Below are 22,598 nucleotides of genomic sequence, written 5' to 3' on the forward strand. Positions count from 1 at the left end.
AAAAAAGATTTTATTGACAATCACAATCAATAAATTTCTAAATATTTGAGTTAAACCACAGTATTAAAAACAAATGAAAATGAAATAAACACAGAATGAAAAGCAAACACCGCTACAAATCAGGTGTTTAGCACAAAACAATATAGAAATGTTTGTAAGTATTTTGAAATTCCTACTGCGCATATTCGGACTCCGAGTTCGCTTCAGATACCAAGGATCGGTTGGACTGGTTCCGAACTCGCAGTTCGGTTACCGCGAACCAAGGTTCATAAATAGACAGGTTGCATGGTAACTTTCCACCAATCAGCGTCGAGAATCTAATGGCGGGAGTGACGTCACCCAGAATGCTGCATTCAAATTCATTCACTTCACTCATTGAAATGAACTCGGAAAGTAGGAATGTATTGAAAATGTGTATATTTAAAAAAAATACGTTTGAATTTTTAATAACTATTTATTTCATATATTCGTTAAAAAATGTGGTAGATAGACTAAATCATTCAAATATCCTAGGTATATTAATAATGGGTTGAATACAATTTACTTTTTTAAATGATTTTGAGTAGGTATATAATAATTTTGAATTGGGGATACTGCATGTAGTACATTATTGTAAATTCCTCCTAACATGTAAACCATGGTGAAAAAGAGATTCAACTAAAGATTTATGTATCAAAATTAGTAGTTTTTCCCTTAAGTTTAACATAAGAGCATCTGATTACGTTAGGTACTGGATTATAATATCTAAAACTATTAAAACATTATGATTCCATTCAATAGGTACCTGTGAAATTTTACATTAACAGTAAATTATAAAAAAAATACAATTTCAGCGCAATAAAGGGAATTTTGCCCATTTTATATATTCATTTAGTTTATAATTGTTTATTCAAACGATCTTCAGATGGCTGCAATATTGGTTATAATTTTATATGAAACAATTACATATAATAGATCTATTATCTATAGACTTAATTAGATATATTGTTCAATAAGTCTAAGCAGATTGTAACCTACACAGATGATGTAAACTTGATGTGAAGAACCGCAAGAGACATTACAGAACTGTAATGTCTCTATACACGAATGTCCTTTACTATACAATACAGCAGAAAGAAAATCCAGTAAAGTAAGTAGGTACTTAATACAACCACATTAAAATGTATCTTAACACTTGTAAAAGAGTTTTCTGTTAAAGTTATTATACTAAAAACACTTAATAATATCTATAGATACATTATATCTTAAGATATAAACACAAATTAAAACACTAACGATATTTAATAACAAAATATAGCCTCCAAACCACGTATCCTATTATGTTTACAAACAATTCGTAAAATTGATCGTCTGGGTGACGTCACGATGACAATATTTCATTTGTCAATGTCAAAGTTACCATACAACCTATGGTATAGGGACCTTGACCGCGAACGACAAATCTGACAAAATCCCGGACTAGCAGTTCAGAACTCGATTACCGCGAAAGCTCTTTTTTAAAGTGCGCATGCGAAGTAATCCTGGACTAGTACGGGATTGTTACCGCGAACGATACTAATAAATGATTGAGAGTACGTCTGTTTTCTACTTCATTTAAAATGAATTCTCACGTGCAACCCATTTAACATTTAAATATTTCGATCATATAGTAAGAGGTCCTCGTTATTGTCTACGGCATTTGATTATTTAGGTGCAAAATAAAAGGTCAAAGAGATATAAGAAGATGAACATCCTGGTTACGGAATCTAAAGAAGTGGTTTGGTCTGAGCTCTAACCAACTGTTTAGAGGACTGCAAGTAAAATAAGAATTGCCATGTTGATATCCAACCTTCGGTAAAAGTTGGAAACTTAGAAGATGGAGTGCGTCTACAAAATATGTGAAACAGCGAAGTACGTAAAACAAAAGCAACAGTGGCTATCGAAAAAATCACGTTTATAAAATGGAATTGGGCAGGCTAGGCTAGGTTATCAGACAACCGATGGACAAAACTTATTGTTGAGTGGAAGCACTACGGAGCAGAGGACGCCCATCAACCAAATGGACAACTGACTAACTGAAGCGTATTAGCAGTAACAGGATGCAAACCTCACAAGACAGAGACAGATGAAAATAGTTGAGGAAGACCAATGTTCAGCAGTGGACGCGTAGAGGTTGATAATGATGAAGTTTGAGGTAAAAATAATATTCAACACAACAAAAAATATTTTGTTAAGTTGGCAGAATATAGGAGTGAAAAGAAAAATCTTCATTATTATATTGTGTCAGTTTATTGAATGTCTTACCTTTCTTAGCATCTACTAGCCAGTGAAGTACGAATACAAGTAAAAATCCAAACACCAGTTTCCAGCGAATAATCATCGTACTCTCATCTGAAATAAATAATAATCAAAATTTTAAAAACCATAATGAACTATTACTAATGACTGGTTGCACCAACAAATCTTAAGCTCCAGCTTAGCGAAGCTCAGCTTATACTTTAATGCTGGGTCCACCAGCTTAAACACCAGCGTCCAATACAGCTAATCACCGCATTACTTGCATTAGAAATATGTCAAATAATGCGACAATTAACGGCACTAGCCGCTAGTGCGGCCCCAGCATAATGATTTACATTTATATTTAAGCTTAAGGTACGTCTTAAGCTTAATATCTGTTGGTGCAACCAGGCAATCTGGTAGTGTTAAGTGTGAAATTTTCTTCAAATAGTTAATTTGTTTTCTGTTGTTGACTGTAGTCCACCAATACAAATCACCAGCATTTGCACTCTTACGTACACTTATGTAAAGTAAAGAGTGCAAAATGATTGCGGTTTCTTCTGATATTAGCCCGATCAGGGGACACAAAATTTTACGAAAACCACCAAAAAAATAAAGGAAGGATGAAAATTTGGGAATAGGTAGTTGAAATTGTCTGTTATTATATAAGAAAAAGTTTACAATTCTACATCCCCTCCATTTTACAAAAATTGGGAAATACGGGGTGAAAAATATTTTCTCGTGAGTGAAAAAATATACGTTCAAAATAAGCCCGGAATTGGATAAAATGACTAATTCTAAGCAACTTTTGTTCTATAGACTTTTTTCACTAAGTCAATACTTTTCGAGTTATTTGCGAGTGAATATGTTCATTTTTAACAAAAAAGAAAACATGTTTATGGACGGTTTTTCGCAGATAACTCAAAAAGTAAGAACTCTAGCGAAAAAAATATTCTTAGTAAAAGTATAGCTTATAAAAAATTGAAAAAAATGGTTTACGCGCGAGATCGGCAGACCCAGTATAAGCAGAGTTGTAGCTAATGAAATGTAGGTTCTTCTTCGTCAAATTCCAAATCGAATATTTCTATGTGAAATAAAATAACCAAAAAACAGAGCACTTTTCGGGGAAAATTCATTACTTTTTTAAGTGTTTAAAAAAGGTTTATTTTTGTTTTTTTAAAAAATTTCTAACATTAAAAATAAGTGAGTTACGCTCAAAATATTGTTGGTCCCTTTTATTTTTTGGTACAAAAATCGCGAAAATCACCCCCTAATTAGCTTCCCAAATAAAATTAATCGTAACCGCTTCACAAGTTAGTTTACTTATGTATTGTTTATATTATTTATAAGTTTCATTGGTTCAAAGTGCTGAGTTTTGAAAAAAATTGGGTTTAAAAAAAAACTTTTTTTTAATTTTGAAAAAAAAATTGAATTGTTCATGGAATTAACTTAAAAATTATTAGTAATACCAAAAATATTAAAGAGTAATAAAATGTACGTTTTGCTTTTCTCAATATTTTTCCTTTTTTGTTTTCTTGTTATACTAAAATTGATTATGCTATGGCTGTTCAAAATTTGCCTAAACTCGTGATTAGTTACTCGTTCAAGACATTTTAACTACAGCTTTTTCAAAAATAAGCACTTTGAACCGATGAAACTTACTTTGAACTTTGAACTTATGAAACAGATCATATAGATAATAGATAATACATAAGCAAAGTAACTTGTGAAGTGGTAATGATAAAATTTATTTGTGATGTTAATTAGGGGGTGATTTTCGCGATTTTTTTATCAAAAAATAAAAGGGACCAACAATATTTTGAGCGTAACTCACTTACTTTTAATGTTACAAGTGTTTTTAAAACACGAAAATAATTCCTTTTTTTTAAGTTGAAATGAATCCCCCGAAAAGTGCTCTGTTTTTGGGTTATTTCACATTGAAATATTCGATTTGGAATTTTATGAAGAAGAACCTACTTTTCATAAGCTACAACTCTGCTTCTACTGGGTCTACAGACCTCAAGCATACACCATTTTTTTCAGTTTTTTTAAGCTATATTTTTACTAAGAATATTTTTTTCGCTGAAATACTTACTTTTTGAGTTATCTCCGCAAAACCGTCCAAAAACATGTTTTTTTCTGTTAAAAATGAACATATTCACTTGCAAATAACTCGAAAAGTATTGACTTAGGGAAAAAACTCAATAGAACAAAAGTTGCTTAGAATTAGTCATTTTATCCAATTCGGGACTTATTTTGAATGTATATTTTTCACCTTCGAGAGGGGGGTATTACCCTCTATTTTTGAAAAATGGAGGGAATGTAAAATTGTAAACTTTTTTTTATATAATAATAGACAATTTTAACTACCTATTCCCAAATTTTCATCCTTCCTTAATTTTTTTTGGGTCAGATTTTTCTTTGATCGGGCTATATAATTTTTTTATTAATGTTAAAAACACTCATTTATAAAGCACAACAATAATTTTCTATTATATTTTTTTGTATCATAGCTCAGTGGATAACACTAGTGTGACAGTTTTATAATTTCTCTTTATAATAATAATATGGTAAACCTACTGAAAATCACACGAACAATCGTATAGGTATCGAAAGAACATTTCTTTTACGTATCCTTTCTTCCTAAAACGTCAACAAATAATGATCTTCTCTTGAAGGTACCTACTGTTGCTCCAAGTGCTATTGTAGACCAGGGTAATAAGCTAGAAATAGACCATGTTCGGGACACTCAAAGATCCAGGTAGCTGACTACTTTTTTAGTTATTGTAGATCTATAGGAAGAAAACCTGCCTGTTTCCTGTCTAGAGTTCGCGTCCGTTTTTTATTTATTAACAATTTAGCGCAAAAATCGCGATTTTTTAGATTTTTTGCACCCCATTTAAAAGCTAAATAGTTGACATAAAATTACTAAATTTAATTTTTTTAGAACATTAAAAAACCTTAAAAATGCAGATTTTTGAAAGTTAAAAAGTTAATTTGTTGCTACGCAAACTGCAAGATAAGTGAAAATCGTTATTTGTTAATAACATTTACTAAAACTACCTTAGAACTGTAGTGTTTCACCCAAAGTTGGGTATTGGAGTACTTAACAAACCCTCAAAATTTGAGACCGATCCATTAATCAGTGTAAGAGTTATTCTAATTGTTTATCCCAGAGACCTTTATTTTGCAATAACATAAGACAGAAAATAATGAAGATAGGGCAATTCTGAGTATACTAAATGAAAGTAGAAAAGTGATACTATCAAAATGTACTAAAAAAACGATAAAAAGATTATCTAATATAGTCAAAAATCCTAATGCCAAATTTGTCAAATTTTGTAGTTTAAAAACATTTAGAATAACTTTAAAAATATTGTCTGTAGAAAAAGTCATTTTACATATTAGGAAAGCTGGTATTTTACACGAATTTTTAAAAATGTAGTTTAACTGGTGACTAGTCGTGGTAAGTGAAGGGGGAGCTGGGAGCCGACAAAGGCACGAGTTCAAAAACTAAAAAAAAGCAACTTACAACTACTATCATTTTCTATATCTCGGGATCTACTGAACATATTTTGATCGTTCTTTTTTTTAATTAATATGTAATTTTTCTTTACATTACAAATATATAATTTGTCTAGACATTTATTAATTAATAAACAGTCTAATTTGTTTAAACAATTTTTGAAAAAATAATTTTTTCCCAAAAATCCATGATTTTAATCATACTATCCCTATTAATCATAGAAAAAGTTAAGGTATACGTTAATAAATAAATTATCTTCAATAAATAATTATCTAATAAAAATCATTTATTTATTAAAGTGTACTTTAAATTTTTCTGTGATCATTAATGATACTATGATTAAAAAAATAGATTTTTGTAAAAAAAATATTTTTTCAAGAAATGTTTAAACAAATTAGACTATTTATTAATTAATACATTTATAAACAAATTGCATATTTGTAATTTACGTAAAAATAACATACCAATTAAAAAAAGAAAGATCAAAATCCATTGAGTTGATCCGGAGATACAGCAAATTAAATTCGTTTGAAATTGCTTTTTCGGTATTTTAACTCGCTGGATTTGTAGGTTCCCCCTAGTAATCGTTTGCACTACATATTTTAAAAATCGTAGAGGGTACTGTAAAGGTATAATGTTTGTGCAAATTTTTTAAGAAAAAATACAAATCCCCTTCTTTAAAATGGCATTAATGAGATTCCTTAATTATTATAAACAAATTAGCTGTGAATTAAAAAACATATGGCTAACTTTGTCCCAAATGAGCCCAGGCTAATTTTTTTTTTGAAAATTCGTGTTAAAATACTATCTTTTCGAATATATAAAAAGATTGTTTCTACGGACAACATTTTTAAAGTTATTCTAAATGATTATAAACTACAAAATTTTAAAAATTTGGCATTAGGATTTTTTACTATGTTAATCATTTTTTTATCTTTTTTTAATACATTTTCATACTATCACTCTTCTACATTCATTTGGCATACTCAGAATTGCTCTATCTTCATTATTTTCTGTCTTATCTTATTGTAAAATAAAGGTCTCTGGGATAAATAAATAGAATAACTCTTTAATTAATGGATCAGTCTCATATTTTGAGGGTTTGTTAAGTTCCCCAATATCCAACTTTGGGTGAAACACTAAAGTTCTAAGGTAGTTTTAATAAAAGTTATTAACAAATAACGATTTTGACTTATTTTGCAGTTTTCGTAGCAACAAATTAACTTTTTAACTTTCAAAAATCGACATTTTGAAGGTTTTTTAATGTTTTAAAAAAGTCAATTTTGTAATTTTATGTCAACTCTTTAGTTTTTGAATGGAATGCAAAAAAACGATTTTTGCACTAAATTGTTAATAATTAAAAAACGGACGCGAACTCTAGGCAGGAAACAGGTAGGTTCTCTTCCTATAGGTCTACAATAACTTAAAAAGTAGTCAGCTACCTGGATCTTTGGGTGTCCCGAGAAAATCCTTATTACCCTGGACTATTGTTACTCCACTAATTTGATGTTAACCATTTGTATAAATGGTTTATGTTTATCTATGTACTTAGCACTTATGAATGTGTATACCTATACATATATGTATTTTTTAGTAATGCTTGTTTTCTTCTTACCGGATCCCTTTTTCTCTTAGTGTTTCCCTCAATTACAAGACGTCGGAGTCGGAATCTATATTGTCTTCAGTAAATATATTTTTATAATGTTTCTAACCTTGCTGCTGTACTGTTTACATCCAGAGTCGCATTTTTGTTTATACTCTAGTTTTTTACCGTCGTAGGAGTTCTGGATTATTTTCTAATTTAAATTTTTAAATTGAGGCCACTGTCATTCAAATTAAGCAGAATTTATTTAAATATATAAAACGATATAAATACATGACCTTCCAAATTACATTAGGATATTTATTAAAATTATTACCATTTATCCAACGTTAACAATAAATTCAGAAGAGAAAATATCAATTTCTCACATAAAATTAATACATTATATATTATATAGTAAGGAGTTTCTAAATAACTATTTTTGATTCATTGGTATAGTAGCTAACTAATCCAGTACTTCAATATATCGACACATCCAAGACATTATATACCACGTGAAGACGATTGAATCTTAACCACGATAGTGTAAAAAATAAAGAATTGATGAATGTAATAAAGTCAGCAAAGATAGGATCACATTTATTCCGTGTTCAAATTCTACTGGAATACAAAAATTGAATTCGTTAGTGATTGGTAAAGTTAAAAATATCTAAAGCTTTCAAAAACATTTATCTGCCAATTTGCTGCAAAAACTAATTTAAAAGTTGGGTCACGAGAGCTATGTTTAGTTAATGGATCCTTAAGAACTTTGTGTCAGAAGTAAAGTAGCTTATGAAAAGATACAACTTGTCCATCTTTACTCTTTCTTATTTCACAATGCTCCACGCTACCAAAATGAATAATGAACTTCGATCAAGTGATTAGAATATCCAAACCATCTTCCTACCAATAAACTGCACACCTTTATTGCAGATTGTGGATGAAAATATTATCCAAAAAGTAAAGACCTTTTATAACTCATATCCTTAAAAAATTTAATTTGAATGATGGTGTTTTCTCTCCGGCTCACGCATGAAGCTCTGTTTATTACTGTATTAAAAGAAATAGAAAATGTGACCCTGAAGATTATCAACCAATCGCAGATTGTTTTCAAAATTTATCAGCAAGAGTAGGAAGAGTTGGAAAGCTGCATGTCCACGAGAGTTTCAAATGCAATACAGTGGAACCCCGATAAGTCGGCCTCCGATAACCCGGATGTCCGGCTAACCCGGATCGATTTTCATCAGATAAAATAAAAATGTTTTCACTTTGACTGAGTTTTTTTACCAAGAAATAAACAATAAAGTATACAACTGTACGTAATTTAGATGTACTGGACATAAGTATTTCATTTTTTTTTTGGCAATTATAATTAAGATTATTTTCTGTAAGATATCTGTATTTTATTAATTTTTACCATATTCTCCGGCTAACCCGGATCGGCCGCGGTCCCGATTAATCCGACTTATCGAGGTTCCACTGTAATAGGTTTGTTCTAGCATCAGTTTCAAACGGTTTGAAACCATCAGCGAATAGTGGACCAGCGCGAGTAGAGGGGATAGCACTGGTGACTGTATTATGTTCTCTCACTGACCAACTGTTTGTTGACGGTTTCTGACTATTTTGACTGTTTGCTAGAACAAACCTATTGAATAACACTAGAAATATTTAATCGCACTTTACAATCAGCCTTTCATAAATTTGACAACCTACTCTTCTTCTTTTTTAGTCATCACGGTGAGGACTCCTGTGAGGACTTTGGTAGTCATCATGGCTATTTTCAATTTTAATACTGCGCTCTGAATATACCTAAAAATTGCATTTATACCACTTCCTCAAATTATTTAACCAAGAAATGCCCCTTCTGCCAATACTCCTGTTTCCTTATATTTTACCCTGTATTATCATCTGTAACAACAAATACCTAACTCCCTCTTACCACATGACCCAGATATGGCAATTTAATTATCTTAATTGTATTTATTATTTCCATTTTTCTTCATTCTCCTAAATTCCCCAACATGTATTACTCTACCCATCCAGCTTATTTTTAACATTCTTCTGTAGCACTCTAAAACGCTTCTACTAATCGATCAGTAATTTCTTTCTAAGGGCCACACTTCTATTCTATAGAGCAGCACGAAAAACACAGAGGGCATATTATTCTTATTTTCAATTGTAAGCTAGTGTCACTGCTGCATAGCAGTAATAATTGATCTTGCTTGTCCAATTCTCATTCTTATTTATTCTATATAATCGTTATCCTTGTTAACAATCATACCCAGATATCTATGTTTGTTAACGTTTTCTATCGTCTCGTCGTTCCGTCTTATATTTAAAGCTTCTTGTTGTGTTTTTGTACTAGTCATACATTTAGTCTTTTTATCATTCATTGGGAGTCCACTTTCCTCGCTAACATGTACCATCCGATATAACAAAGTTTGTAGGTCTTGTATATTCTCTGCTATTAGCACAGTCTCGTCTGCACATAATATTATTGCTAGGTGTGCAGTCAACTTTTATTTTGATCGTTGTTTCTTCGAGTGATTCTTAAACGATTTCTTCCGACTACACAGGCACATAATCCTACCTCATCTTCTTTATATCGCTATTTCTTCAGAGAACTCTTTTCTCACTCAAACGTAGACAGTCTAATTAAACTACAGATGAGTTATTATTATAATATCTCCGTTATCTATATTTTTATTTCTAAGCAATTTTAGTAAGTAATTATGGCGAAATTTATCAAAGGCCTTATTGTAATCAATCAAACAAACGTACAGTAGTTGATTACCATCTATACATCTTTGAATCAATACGTTAAATTCAAATAATGCATTCCTAAATCCAAACTGAGATTCACAAATATCTTTTGGTGAATTCAATGAATCAATTAATCTTTTTCCAATTTTCTATATGAACAAGGCCTGCACATAACAAGTGTACAGGGTGATTGATTAGTAGGGTAAAGCCCAATAGCTCCGCTATAGTAATAGATAGCAATAAAAGTTAATAACAAAAACTTTAGCCACCTTTGAGCTTCACATTACAAAATTAGTTAGAATGTTACAGGGTGTTCGATAACACAGTGGCAGACCTAACTTATGTTTTTTTTTTAAATGGAACACCCTATATTTTATTTTATATTCGAAATCCTGTTAACTTCTCCATCACAAAAATATAAAGGTTTGTAATGTTATACAGGGTATTTACAAATGTATAACCAATTTTGTATGAAAATCGTAACAAGTTCAACTCCCTGTATAACTAAAAATAAGCACAAAAGCAATGGTTTATAATGCCATATTTTTTTATTTATTGTCAAAATTTTTAAGAATTATTGATATTGCTAATTTTCTTTATATCAAATACAGGGTGAGTCAAAACGCAAGTACATTATTTTCTCAGTAATGTTAAATGGAACACTCTGTATTTTATATCATTATTGAAAAGTAACATTAACGTACTTTAATTTTTATATAACATTCCCTATGCCCAAATTTATTAGTTTTCGAGATATTTTCATTTTTCAGAGCAAATTATCTTAGGTGTTTAAATTTATCTAAATTTTAAGTAAGCCATGACTGAATTGACAATTGAAGATTACCGATTATCATTCCGGTAATCAATGTAACACTGTAGCAAATAAAGAAATAAAAATAATTTCCTTCGTAAAAGAATTCCTTCTAAAAAGAAGTTAGAAGTAAAAGGGTCTAAGTGAATTTCTCTAAAAATATGCTCGAAGTACAGATTGGCATACTTAAATGGTATTATAACTTGGTGGTAAAAGGATTTAAATATATTTCGCCCTACCTACAGTCGCCATCTATCGCCATTACATTTATTTTAATGACTATTTCACTCATCTTAAAATTTTCACATAATCTGACCAATCACAAACCAAAGACAGCTTGTGTTATCGCGAACACCAACTGTCTTTCAATTCTGATTGGTCTATAAGCTTCGTGTTTTCAATGACGTAACCATGGATACCGATCGCAAAGCAAAGTTTGACGTGTGCCAAAAAAATTATTGTAGCTGTATACGTTAAAAAAGAGTCGTTTCGGTGGTATTTCAAACGAAGTTATAAACCAAAACATTGAAGAAAATATACCGAGTAACACAAGAAAATCTAAATCTTATATATGGAGATAATTTATGATGTTCTGTGTGGATCGCAACTACAAATTAGATGCAGAAAATAACAACGAAAGACTAGCATTCATTCTAAAAGGCTGGGCCTTCAACTATTTATTGTTATAGGTAAAAAATAATTATAACAAATTATTTATAGTTATAATAAATATTTCATGATTATAACTAATTGTGAATTATTCAAAAAATGGGTAGATTTGGGTTACCTAGATCAAATGTATTATTATTAAATTCCTTCCTCTCATTCTACTGAATTTTTGACCTATCACTTTGTTCGTGAAATAGTCTAATAAAATACCACTCGTGATTTAATTTATCTTATAAGTCTGTCTTTTATTTCTAAACTCAACTGAGTTGCTTAAATAAAACACCACTCGTCCTACGGACTCGTGGTGTTTTCAAGCAACTCAGTTTCGTTTAGAAGTAAATCGACAGACTTATCGCGAAAATTGAATCACTAGTGGTATTACTATTGAAAATAATTGCATTTTGCATTGGTAGTATATACGGGTTTAAGTGTGCTTGATGCATTTTACCACAAAACTATTATTAGTATTCTGTAAAAACAAGTACAGTGGAACCCCGATAAGTCGGCCCCCGATAACCCGAAAGTCCGGCTAACCCGGACCGATTTTGATCAGACAAACATTTCAACAATTAAAATGTACTATCCGTTGCAAGATAATTCAGATGGAATTCCCCAGATTATTTTGTGCTTGATATCGGCCCAGTCTCTTAATCTGGGGAATTCCATCCGAATTATTTTGCAAGGGATAATATTTATGTAATATAATATTTGAGAGATAATGTGTATTTGTGTAATTTGAACTAAGTATACGATAGTAAAAATGACTCATGGCACACGGCGGCGGCGGCAGAGCGACGGTCATTGTCTCGGATTTATCGGAAACAACAGGCACCTGTTATTCCTTTATTTATTTCAAATTGTCTTAGCATTGTTTAAAAAAGACTAAAAGACTATTTAAAAAATTCTTTTTTAAACAATGGTCTTAGTTTTCACTGTTGATAGTATCGTTCCGATTGTGACTATATTGTGTGTAGTACAGTCTTGTATTGTTTGCTTCCGTTTGCTTAGGTTTGTGTTTGCGTGTTTTTAACAATTTAGATGCGCAGTTCATGTTATTGTAGTTATAACGGAGTTTATCTGTAAGTATACCGTATTTTATTAATTTTTGCCATATTCTCCGGCTAACCCGGATTTTCGATAACCCGGATCGGCCACGGTCCCGATTAATCCGAGTTATCGAGGAACTACTTTGAGTATTCTGTAAAAACCTCATGTTAATACAGGACTAATTTTAAGTAAATAAATATTAGATTTGAACCGAAATTTGAAGACTAATTATGCAAAAGTATTATGCAACGTGCCAGTTGTAGTTACACTGTGGATAACAGCTAGGATAAGAATGATTAGTAATAATTAAAATCTGCACTTGAACCGTTTTACCAGTAACATTTATCAACACCGTGTACCGATTTAAGTACATTTTTTTAATAATTGGAAAGGAAGGGTATAGCAAGAGTAATAATATACCCTTATATTTTTACCATTTTATAGAACATTGTACACTGGACATATTTTAGTTTAATGACTCCTAGAATTTATAAAACTCAAACAACTTTAAAACTGATTATCGCTGATTATCTCAGAACTACCAAAACTGCACTTAAACCTTTATACGTATGACCCCTCAATTGATCACGCATTCGTTGTGTTGACAATATGCATTACTTTCAAGTGAATATACTATATTATATATTCGTAAATGTACCTATATGTTTTTACCCACTCCTCTACTCTACTCCTCCTACTCTAATTACGATTGTTTCGATGGCTCGACATTATCTATACTTCATGAATATTATTGTTATTTGTTTATATTTGTTCATCGCATCGTCTAATTATAGACTACTGTGTCAGTTTAGTAACCATTTTTTTCATAAATATTTATAAAATTACCATTAAATGCCCATTTCCATAATTTTAAAATGTACTGAGCCATTCCAAATTGCTTCAACCTATTGTTAGGTTCTAAAGTATCTCATTCATAGAACATTAGTGAATGTTTGGCAATTGTTTCATAGCGAGTAAAACTGTTTTCCTGCTTTCATTAGAACTAAAATGTCTTTTTCATGGCGTATTGTTTACTGTAAATTCTTCTTGGTCAAAATTATTTACCCGCTATGTTCCGCATTATGACAAATGCAAACCAGAGGAGTTTTTTAAGTTGATACAGTTAAGGCGATATAATGTTGTGTAAGATTTTAAACGCTACCATTGCTAATAATAGAATTAAATAAATTTGATTTTGCACACCGATTTATTCTGTATATTATCATGTATGATTTTTCATACATAATACTTTATAGTAGTATATAAGTACCTAAAGGAGATAGAATTTGGTAGGAACAAGCAAAATAGAAAACAGTGCAGACTTAAGAATACAGCAAAAGTTATATAGTTATATATTTATAATAACCGAAAACATTACAAGAAAATCCACATATAGATACTAAGAAATGTTCTCGATGCTACGTGTTCTCGATACTGCAATATGGACTTGAAAGCTGGACATTGAAGCAAGAAGAACACATACAAAAGCTACAGTCATTTGAAAGGTGGTGTTACAGAAGGATGCTTACAAAGCATGGACTCAGAAGAAAACGAACACGGAAGTATTGCGAGAAATGGGTAAAGAATGCCAGATAATAAACACAATAAAAATAAGATAGTTACAAAATCTGGGACACGTAATGAGGGGACAGCGATATGGAATGCTGGGACTGATAATACAGGGAAAGATAAGAGAAATAAGGAGCACAGGAAGAAGGAGAGTGTTCTGGTTGAAGAATATAAGGGACTGGTTTAAATGCAGTTCTATAGAACTCTTTAGAGCAGCGGTAGATAGAATAAAGATAGTGATGATGATATCCAACATCCGATTGAGTGACGGCACTTAAAGAATGAGAAGATTTAGTTAAACGATGAATTTGGTAAGATTATAGCAATAACTGGAAACCAGGATAAAAACCACAGAAAGGGAGTAGGTATAATAATCACGAGCAAATTATCTGCATCGGTAATACAGTTCTTCCCACTCTCAGACCGTACGGCCTTACTCAAACTGAAAGCCAGTCCAGTCAATATCAACATAATTCAGGTTTATGCCCCAACATCAGACTCAACAGAAGAAGATATAGAAATGTTCTACGCAGAACTTAAACAACTGCTTAGTAACGTGAAGAGACATGAAGTAAACCTCATAATGGGCGACTTTAATGCCAAGATAGGAAGAGGTAGAGACGACGATTTAATAGGCCCGTACGGCCTGGGAGAGAGAAATGACCGAGGCGAACGACTATATCAATTTTGCCAAGAGGAAGATATGAAAATATCTAATACCTGGTTCAAGCTACCGCCTAGACGCTTATATACATGGAAAGCCCCAGCGGACCGCCCCGAGAGTATAGTTCGAAACCAGATCGATTACATAATGGTTAACAAAAGATTTGGATCATCAATAACTAGAACATGTACATACCCTGGCGCCGATGTTCCATCAGACCATGTCCTTCTCTTGGCAGAAATAAAAATAAAAATCACTAATATGAGGAGACCTAAACCAGAACCAACAATAGACTATGCTAAACTTAAAGATGAGAATACCAGAAGAGAATTAAGTATGATTTTAAACAAAGAATACAAAAGTAGAACTAGAAAGAGAAGTTAATTTGGATAACACATGGAGAGCCATAGAGGAAACAATGACGGATACAGTTAAAAAAGAATTAGGTTATAAACAAAAAATACAAAAGAAAAGTTGGATGACTGACGAAATCCTGGCAATGTTCGAAGAAAGAAGAAAACATAAAAACCAAGGGAACCGAGACAAATATCGAGAACAACAACAACGCATAAGAAGAGAGATAAGAACGGCAAAAAATAAGTGGCTAAAGAAACAGTGTGAGGAAATGGAAGTTACAAAAACAACATAATGACCACAACCTACATAAAAAACTAAAGGAGGTAGCTGGAATATACAGAAAAAAGAAATTTTCTAACTTAGAAAATGAACAAGGAAAAATGGCACAAGATGATAGAGAGAGGAAACTCATATGGGAAAAATACATCAAAAATCTCTTTGCAGACGAGAGGCCTGAGTAGAAGTCGTTCAGGAACAAGTGAAAGATATTAACAACCTATCTGGTCCCGAGATCACAATTAAAGAAATTACTAGAGCAATAAATACCTCAAAAGACGGGAAAGCAGTTGGACCTGATAAAATTCCTGTTGAGTTACTCAGATTGTTAGATGAAGAGGGAATTACGATACTCAAAAGATTTTTCAACCAAATCTATAAAAAAGGAAAATTCCCTGTCCAATGGCTTGTATCTACCTTTATCCCTTTGCCAAAAAAGAACAACGCAACAAAGTGTCAAGAGCACCGACTGATAAGTCTGATGAGCCATTCTTTAAAAATATTCCTCAAAGTTCTTCACTACATAATCTCCACAAAATGCGATAAGGTTATTGGTTGCTCACAATTTGGATTTCGAAAAGGCCTGGGTACCAGGGAAGCACTAGTTGCAACCCAAGTGCTAGCTCAGAACTGCTACGATCAAAGGAAAGATGTAATGATGTGCTTTATAGATTATGAAAAAGCCTTCGATCGAGTACAACATCATAAACTCGTACATATACTAAAACAACTCGACATAGATCAAAAAGACATTCGTTGCATAGAGGCTCTTTACTGGAATCAAACAGCTGTCGTCAAGGTGGATGATGAAGCAACGCAAGCTCAAAAAATTCTCAGAGGTGTAAGACAGGGATGCATTCTCTCCCCACTACTGTTCAATCTTTATTCAGAAAGTATCTTCCAGGAAGCTCTTGAGGAATGCGAAAGCGGCATCAAAGTGAATGGTACCTGGGTCAATAATATACGATATGCGGATGATTCGGTCTTAATAGCAGACAATATAGAAGACCTCCAAAACCTTCTTAATAAAATTGGAGAGCATAGCGAGAACATGGGACTTAGCATCAACATAAAAAAGACGAAGTTCCTTATAATCAGCCGTCAATTATGCCAACATCAAAATGCAAGACTAGCATATAACAACCAAGATGTAGAGTGCGTAAGAAAGTTTAAGTACCCGGGAACCTGGCTATGTGAAGACTGGATGTCGGATATGGAAATTAAATGTCGGATAGAAAGAGCCAGAAGTGCATTCATGAAATTCAGAAACGTCTTTACGAACTCTGCCTTTGACGTAAACCTAAGATTAAGATTCACAAAATGCTATATACGGTCGGTGGTCCTATATGGCATGGAAGGATGGACTTTAAAAATAAACACAATGAATAAGCTAGAGGCATTTGAGATGTGGATCTATCGACGAATCCTTAAAGTTCCCTGGACCGCAAGAATAACAAATGAAGAAATCCTGAGAAGAATTGGTACAGAACGACAACTGATGTGCACAATTAAACAGAGAAAAACGGCATACCTGGGACACATAATTAGAAATGAAAGATATCAGTTTCTGCAAACCTTAATTGAAGGAAAGATCGAAGGAAGAAGGGGAGTGGGTAGGAAGAAAATATCATGGCTCCGTAATGTCAAACAATGGACAGGACTAAAAAACATATGAGACCTAATACATACTGCAAGGGATAGAGAAAAATGGTCAAACGTGATCGCGAACATCCATTAGTGGATTGCATAAGAAGAAGAAGAATAACAACAACACTTTTATGACAAATATGACATTTTAAAGCAGAATATGGTCTAAGTAACTACTTCGGATTGATCCTTACCATTTCTTAAATCTCATGATTATTGGAGTAAGATATTATTTATGTATCTAAGATGTGAAGGTATTAGTACCTTAATAGACTATATGGAGAATAACAAGAAATATTTAATGATTGCTTTCACTTGTCCGATAATGGCATTACGCATCCTTAATAAGGATTCCTTATATGTCGTAAGGTTACTATCAATCAAACTTGGGCTGCATTAACAATTATTAGCCCAATTTGCGTACATTAATTATGTTGTAACTTTTAATAAGATAAATAATTAAAGATTCTAATCTATAATCATGGGAAGCTACTAAATATCTATCAAGAGTAACGAGATAGTAGCTGCCAAAATGGTGTTGAAATATTAACATTATTTGTAACATCCGTGAGATTGATATTAAAGATTGTGAATTAAATGAATCTAATTAGTAAAAAGTATAATATACAAAGTAGTATCAGAAAATACTAGACCAAAAATTAGTTTTTTTATTGAAACTATTCTTTATTTTTCAACTACTTTTCATCTGGACAAGAAATGTTCTTGCCTCCTGTATTTTCGAATATCCCAAATGCTGACACTTTCACCGAATAAAATCGGAGCAGGATTTACGGTAGGAAGATGCATGGAGAACGATGAAGAAAATCAGGATAACTCTAAAGTTAATAGAATCCCTAAAAAACCTGTAAAACAACAATAGGGTAAGCGTCAAAATCGACAATAAATACTCGAATGAATTTAAGACCACAAACGGTTAGGCCCATGCTACAACTTTGACCCTGTGCAAGATATCCTTAGAAAAAATATGAAATGGCATGGAAAAGGAAATGTGAAGAATTCTTGTATCCTACGTTAAATTGTGCAGATGAGTGGTAACTGCTCAAGATAAAGAAGATCTATCCTATATGCACCGAAAACTAGAAGAGACATAAAATACAAAAAATGGACTAAAAATAAACCTAGAAAAGACTTAACAACATAATATGAGAGCAATACTTAATAAGAGAGCAAGGTCCAGTGAAAAACTTGGAGATGAACGAAGATAGCGAAATTAACGGCATTTAAAAATTTAAATATTTAGGATACCTAATCTCAAAGAATGGAACCACTAAATAAGAGATAAACAGCAGATTAGCACAGACAAGAACATGTATTAAACAAATGAACGGGGATAGACAGATTTTCAGAAATACAAAGACGAAAATATATCACAAATGAAGAGTGCAAAATTACAGCAACCGAAATAGAGTTCATGACAAGAAGATAAAAGAAGGATGGCAGTAGAATTGCCATTGTATACATTTAATTGTCTACATTAAAGAAAACCATTTAAATTGGTATGAACACGTGAAAATAGCAGATTGTACATTGTGGATATTAAAGATTTAGGATTGGATCCTAATAGAAAAGAGAAAGAGAGGCAGATCCTGAAGATCATAGAGGGATGAAGTGGACAAAGCCATGTAAAGACTGAAACAGGAAAGGCGTAAATCCAGTTGTTTAATATTATCTACAAACTTTTTCGTCTTCTCTTTGTTATAATAAAAGCTAAGGTTCCTTAATGTTATATTTTTGATGAATTCTTCAATGTATAATGGTTTTCCTGTAGTTAATATTTTCTCCTTCTTCTAGTTCCATGACCGTTATCGATCGTTGGATATCATGTTGGCTACCATATTCGCTATCGTGACTTTATTTACAGCAGCTCTGAATAATTATGTAGTCGATTTTCCATACCATTGCCGTATATTTTTCAGCCATGATGTTCTTTTTCTACCAGGACCACGTTTACCTCGGATCATTCCCTGAATGGTCAGATGTAAAAGATCATATTTTTTAGGGTGTCTCATAATGTGACCGGAGTTGGCACATCTTTCTTACTATGGATTTTAATTTTACCATTTCAGCTGTTCTTAGGAAATGTTTTAAAATTACCTTTCATTTTAATCGCATATGCATTTATTGGTGAAATGTAGGTTTTATATATTCTCTTAAATCCCAGAGGCTTGTTTCTCTTTATTATGTCTCTGAATGTATTTATTATGTCTTTGAATGCCTGTTTCACGATAGATTCTTCTTCTCTTGACTCTTCCTTGGATGTCATCTACGGGTTTGTTGTCTATTCTAGCGTTGAAATCTCACTCAAATAATATTTATAATATTTTATTATTGAGTATACTATCTTTGGGCGTCATGTTTTTGAGCCACTCTTGTAATTGTTTACAGAAGGTTCTATATTGTTCTACTAAATTGGCTGCATTAGTCAGGCAGGTAGATTTAAGATGCTTTGTTATATCTGTCGTTTACAAATTTTACATTAATTATTTATGGTTTTAAGAAAGGAGAAGTAACAAACTGTAACAACTATAGAGGAATATCTCTACTGAGTACAACATATAAAATTCTAACAGCCCTCATCAAACAAAAACTCACTCAATTCACAGAGAAAAAAATTGGGGACTATCAGCAAGGATTCAGAGAAGGCAGATCCACTACAGATGCGATCCACATAGCTACACAAACAATCGAAAAATGCCACGAACACAACATAGAACTCCACATCCTCTTCGTAGACTTCAAACAAGCCTTTGACTGTATTGGAAGAAATAAATTATTTATTGAAATGAAAAATCAAGATATACCAGCAAAATTAATCAGATTAACAAAAATGACCATGGATGTATCTCGAGCTAAAGTAACAACAGAAGAAGGTGTCACAAAATCAATTGTAATAGAAACAGGAGTGCGACAAGGCGATTTTCTGTCAACCACATTATTCAACATAGGAGTAGAAGGAACAGTCAAGGCCAGCAAAATTAAAGGAACTATAGCCCTCCTCAACACTAATAGTTGCATATTCAGATGATTTAGTTCTTATGGGAAGCAGTAATAATCCTGGCAAAAGAAGCACGGAAAAGAGGTCTAGAAATTAAAGAAGGAAAGACAAAATATCTACTCTGCTCTAGAAGAGAATATAACAGGACGAGAGAAATCAAAATAGAAAAGTACACTTTTGAAAGAGTCCAACAATTTAAATATTTGGGAGTAATAGTGAATGGCCAAAACAAGAGAAGTGAAGAAGTAACGGAACGAATACTAGCAGGCAACAAAACATACTGGAGATATCATAGGCTTATCAAGGACAAGAACTTATCCAGAAATACAAAACTGAAAATATACAGAGTTACAATTAGACCAGTAGTTACGTACGCAGCTGAGACAATGTGCCTCACGGAAAAAGATGAAGAAAAATTGAGAATATTCGAAAGGAAAATCCTCAGACGGATTATGGGCCCGATAAGAATGGACAACGGAGAAATGAGAAGAAGAATGAACCATGAACTAAGAGAGATAATGAAGGGAGAAGATATAGTTATATTTATTAAAGCACAGAAGCTGAGATGGCTGGGACACATAGAGAGAAGGAAACACGACTTACTGATTAAGAACATCACCAGATGGAGACCCGAAACTGAAAGACCAAGGGGAAGACCCAGAGAGAGATGGGAGGACAAGGTCATAAGAGATATCAAAATTCTGGAAGTGAGAAACTGGAGGGAACTATGCACATATCGAAATGAGTGGAAGAAAATCGTAACGAAAGCCAAGTCATACAACAAACTTTGACAACATACAAGTGGAATGCGGAGTGATTCACCGCATTAAACGAATCAGAGAGCTCTAAGTAAGAGCGGCAAACATTCCACCCGGAGTGAAACGCCCTGATGATGATGATTTATGGATTTAATTTTTTGTATAATAATATAATAATTCTACGTATTCTCTCTTTACTGTTATTATGAGTATTACATAGTAGTCATGTTTTATGGTCCCTATTCCTTTGCGTTTGGTTTCTGATATGACCGTATATTGATTTGGTGGATATTATTTGGCGGTACTGTTACGGTTCACTTTTTACTTTACATATATTAAATAAATAAATCAAATAACCAACAGAAAATAATAATAATAATTTAAAATAATAAATAAATCTTATGCTTATCATAATTTCACTTCAATTTCATTTCATTTAATTTAAAACGCTCAATCTTTTGCTCACTGCAAAATGGTCTTATCTGTTTGAACGTTCAGTCAAGTTCTCTGACCATGACCCAAAGATCGAATGTCAAAATTCGTTACTTGACCTTTCAAGGCCGTTACAGCAGAAGTGACTTCCGGGAGGTGAATCCATCTTGGTTTGGTTACGTTTTTGAAACTTAAGGACGCTGGTAAAATTTTGTTATTACCTTCATATTTTGTGGATTGGCGAACCTTAAGTATAGAAACTAATCAGGGATTTCCTGGAAATTAAGGAACTCATGAGATTCATGGATGGTACCTGATTTAACTTAAAAAACCCCACTTAAAGGTCACCCACCATCTACGGTAAGTCCTTCAGATTTATCTACCCCTAAAACTGTAAAGCCCGGTTGTAACGACAGATTATATAAAAATATTGTTTCTTTCTAGACCTTTTCTTCCTTCTATATTTCCTTCTTTTGATTCGGATACCAATTACATACATTGCTACAAGAACCTTATGTGACACATGGTCTAACAGCCTATACGATTGTTTTCGTCACCATCTACCCTAGTACAATAAAATACAATCCTGTTCAATACCGTATCTGGACACAGTGGATGACTGCCGTTCAAACAGGAGACTAAGTAAGAGAGCAAGGAGACCAATATAACACCAACAAAAACTCAAGTAAGATCTTTCCTGTTTTCTTGGTATCAATATTACAAGATAATATAAAGTGTGTTGTTCACTTGCAGTGAAAATCAGTGAGGGACATTTGGCTTATCTGGCATATTATTTAATTATTTATTAACATCGTATTTATATATTTGTACATTGATTCATTTAGGTATAATTTCAAATAATTTTTAATAAACCAGTGTAATCCCAAAAGTACTTTTGAGGAACATCCCATATATAGTCACCTAACCTCTTTTCGGGTGGTAGCGGGTAGGTACCCCTCTATGATCCCGATAGAGAGCAGACTTACTTCAGGGATTTAGCGCCCCTGTCCACGCGAGCTCCTGGTTTTTTCCTCCATTTCCTATTTAGAGGTAACCAGGCCCCAACCTCCGTATTATCCTATCCAAACCCCAAATTCCTTACCTAATATCCCCTCCCACCCACCAACCCGTCTGGCCAGCGTGGTGGGTTATGGCCAAAACCTCCACAAATCAAAAATATCGGTTTCAACAGATATACGGAAGATACCCCAGGTGGGTAGGAAGT

The 22,598-nt window shown here is 32.7% G+C and overlaps 1 protein-coding gene across 1 annotated transcript in view; it reads right to left on the bottom strand.

Annotated features, from left to right (window-relative positions):
- Positions 1-22,598, bottom strand: part of LOC114329915 (balbiani ring protein 3) — a 298,548-nt gene that overhangs the window by 233,259 nt on the left and 42,691 nt on the right. Inside the window, exon 2 of the mRNA XM_028279193.2 lies at positions 2,284-2,370. Coding sequence (XP_028134994.2) covers positions 2,284-2,359 — 76 coding nt within the window. The 5' untranslated portion in view covers positions 2,360-2,370. The remainder of the gene's footprint in view (positions 1-2,283; positions 2,371-22,598) is intronic.

This window comes from Diabrotica virgifera, chromosome 6 (assembly GCF_917563875.1).
Source record: "Diabrotica virgifera virgifera chromosome 6, PGI_DIABVI_V3a".
NCBI classification, from domain to species: domain Eukaryota; kingdom Metazoa; phylum Arthropoda; class Insecta; order Coleoptera; family Chrysomelidae; genus Diabrotica; species Diabrotica virgifera.